At 45.5% G+C, this 3,482-nt stretch overlaps 1 protein-coding gene across 1 annotated transcript; it reads right to left on the minus strand.

Annotated features, from left to right (window-relative positions):
• Positions 1-1,002: 1,002 nt before the first annotated feature.
• LOC110880984 lies at positions 1,003-2,765 on the minus strand. Its single transcript, XM_022129387.1, has 2 exons — positions 2,104-2,765; positions 1,003-2,032 (listed from the first exon to the last, which is right to left on the minus strand). The coding sequence occupies exons 1-2, from the start codon at positions 2,763-2,765 to the stop codon at positions 1,003-1,005; spliced, it is 1,692 nt and encodes a 563-aa protein (XP_021985079.1).
• Positions 2,766-3,482: the final 717 nt, after the last annotated feature.

Genomic DNA, 3,482 nt, shown 5'->3' on the forward strand with positions numbered 1-3,482 from the left:
TCTTTTTCCCAACCATCCGAAACCCAACCAAAAATTTTCAAAGTATAAAAACTTACCTGGAGCCTTATTTCTCTTGTAAATTCCTGCAAATCCTCGGTAATGCCCTCCTGCAAACGACTCAAAACAAAAAACAAGGACCCGAAAAACTAACAAAAACGACCGTTAGCTACTAAAAATTACGAAAAATAAACGAAGATACAAACGGTACAGAATACACTTGGGATTTCAACTTTTCACATACTTATGGAGGATCATAGAGATGCAGCTCACCTCAAACACATACTCACGGGCTGTAGCACCATCATATCCATCATTGCCCAAATCACCCCAAACACTCTTATCTCTCTCATAACCTCTCAACTCCTCATCTGGCGGTTTGAATCTATGCTCTTCATATCGAACTCCATCCCCACACTGAACCTTGCTCAGTGTCTCTATCCTAGATTCTAAACGCACGATTCTCTCCTCTAATTCCTCTACTCTCCTATCCGGTGGATCCCCACACTCGAGTCCTACCACCTTCTCTTCATCTCTCTCATCCTTCTCGCACTCCCCTACTAATGATACCGCCTCCACTTTATCACTTGACCCTCTTGAATTCATAACCTTAAAAACCACCGATTCCTCGCCCGCTCTAAGTGTGATGGTGCCTAAAAAGACATCTATGAGAGCTTTAGCGGTGTTCAAGAACGGGCGTCCTAAGATTAACGGTACGTTTTCATCAGCTTCCATGTCGAGAATGACGAAGTCAGCCGGAAAAACGAACTTGTCCACCTTAACAAGCAAATTCTCGACTATGCCCCTAGGGTGTTTCACGGATCAATCAGCTAAGGATAATGTCATTCGGGTGGGTGAAAGCTCGCCTAAGTCTAGCTTTTCGTAGAGAGAAAATGGCATCAAATTGATGCTAGCACCTAGGTCGGCTAAAGCTCTAGTATTAGTGTTACTACCGAATAGACAAGGAATTGTGAAAACACTGGGATCGGTAAGCTTTTCAGGAAGCTAATTTGGGACAACGGCCGAACATCCTCCATGCAATGGGACATTCGACAACTCCCCTAGTTTCTCCTTATTCCTAAGAAGGTCCTTTAAAAATTTCGCGTATTTAGTCATCGACTGAAGTGCCTCGATAAACGGAAGATTAATCTTCAATTGCTTGAAGATGTCTAAGAATTGCCCGTATTCCCTCAAGTATTTTTGATTCTTAAGATGGGAAGGGAACGGGACATACGCATGGTTTACTAAAGGCGAAGGCCTAACATCCACGGGAGGTTTCTCTACTCTCTTCTCACCTGGAGATTCACCGGGCTGTGCGGTACTTGCTGGGCGCAGCCTCGATTGCACTTTGCCGGGAGCCTCCATCTCTATCTCTTCGTCTACAATATCCCCATCCTCATCGACTACTCTCTCCTCTACGCTCGGGTTCCCTACTATTTTCCCACTACGAGTGGCAATGGCCTTTACATGAGCATTCGGGTTAGGTTGGGTGTTACCCGCAAACTGACCGGGTAATCTCTCCTCTAACTTTCTAGACATATCGCCTACCACCCTTTGAAGGTCTTGGAAAGCAGCTTGGGGATTCTTAAGCATAAGGTCATGTTCGCTAAGCTTCTTTTGGGTGGTTTGATCCCTAACAATTAATTGACTCATCATGGACTCCATCCTTTCTAGACTACCCCCAAGATCATAGCTTGAACCCTGACGTGTTTGAACCTGACTACTTGACCCCCCATCATTAACCTGCCCATTTGAACCCCCACCAAAGAGTGAACCTAAACCCCTATTTGGATTTTGAGCTATTTGAAAACCAAGGGGTCCGTTGGAGCGAAAATTGTTGTTAGAAGCAAAATTATTATTACGCCAACCCGAACCAAAGTTATTATTACCAAACCCACTAGGTTGACCTCTACCTTGACCCCCTCCTACAAAATCGACTTGCTCCTCACCTACTAGCAGCGGACACGCACTCGTGTCGTCACCCCCTCGACAATACTCACATTTGTCTACCTTAGCCTTAATTTCCTTAAGTTCCCTAGACATGTGACATGGTTCACCCCTCGGGCGGGTGCACTAGTAGTGGTATTAGAATTACCACTTTGATACCGCTGACCGGATCGTGATTGGGATTGAGACTGAGCAAATGCCTCAAAACACTCTAGGCACTCAGCAACTGTAAGAATACCCATCATATGCCCTCCCGCATTAGTATCGAACCTATCACGAGTCTCTTGGGTGAGACCGTTATAAAAGTTCTCACATAAAGCCCAGTCGGAAAGACCATGCTGGGAGCAACGAGCACACATGTTTTGGAAACGCTCCCACGCAAGGTAGTAAGGCTCGCCGGGTTCCATGCGAAAGGAGTGGATTTGGTCTCTAAGACGTGAGGCTTTAGCGGGCGGGAAATATTTGTTCAAAAAGGCTTGACGAAGCCCCGCCCAAGTGGTAAAGGTACCGGTTGGTTGAGAGTCCAACCAAGTAGCCGCACGGCCGGCTAATGAAAACGGGAAGAGCTGAAGGTAAGTGGCATCATTTGGGGCTCCATGAAGGCTAAAAGTGGCGAGAATACGGGAGAACCGGTTTATGTGGGCCGGTGCGTCCTCGTCCTCGCGACCGTGGAACTGGATGCTATTGGTGATAGCTTGCATGGCATAAGATGGAATCTGCCATGAGTTCTCGCTAACTATAGGTGGAACAGTAATGGGTGACGCTAGACCAGTGAAGCCTTGGGTGGCTTGTTGGTGAACGGTCTGCCTAGCGTTGGCCATGTGTTCTAGGTTCTCTGGGATGCTAGAGGTGCTAAAAGTAGGGCTATAGGGTGGGGAAATCTTAGGTGATGTTTTGGGTGATTGAAGTGGGGTGGGTAATGGAGTGGAATCGAAATTGGGAAAATGAGAAGAGGATGAAGAAGCAACCTGAGGGCCTTGGCCCAATTGAGATGATGACTGCTTGACTGGTGGTGGTGGTCCGTGCGAGCGCAGATGTGGCATCCACTACAAGCAAAAACCTGAACACAAGAAAAAAAAACAGAAGTTACTACGACTCAAGATGAAAACAAAAGACACAAAACAAAATAAAACACGTAGCACGTATTTGTCACTGAAATCTATCAAAGCTAATGAACGCGATTGCCAAGAGTCCCCGGCAACGGCGCCAAAAACTTGATGTGCTAAATGTGGTTAAATAAAAACTACTAAAATTAACCTAATCTAGACACTCTAAGCTTTAAATTTATAAACTTAGACTCGATCTAAAACTAAACCACGCAACCGGCAAGTGTACCGATCAATGCAGTATAGCTACCGTAAGTCCGAGTATCGAACCCACGAGACTCTCTAATTACGCTAATTAGACTCTATCTAGACCTAGACTGACACAGACTCTAACTGTTTAATTGGTTGGGGGGGGGTGGTTACGGAAAATCTAGGAAATCTATATTAAACTACTAAATTAACTAAAGCTAGACTAAAGACGAATGAAGACTG

The sequence above is a fragment of the Helianthus annuus genome, chromosome 7 (genome assembly GCF_002127325.2).
Source record: "Helianthus annuus cultivar XRQ/B chromosome 7, HanXRQr2.0-SUNRISE, whole genome shotgun sequence".
Classification (NCBI taxonomy): Eukaryota; Viridiplantae; Streptophyta; class Magnoliopsida; order Asterales; family Asteraceae; genus Helianthus; species Helianthus annuus.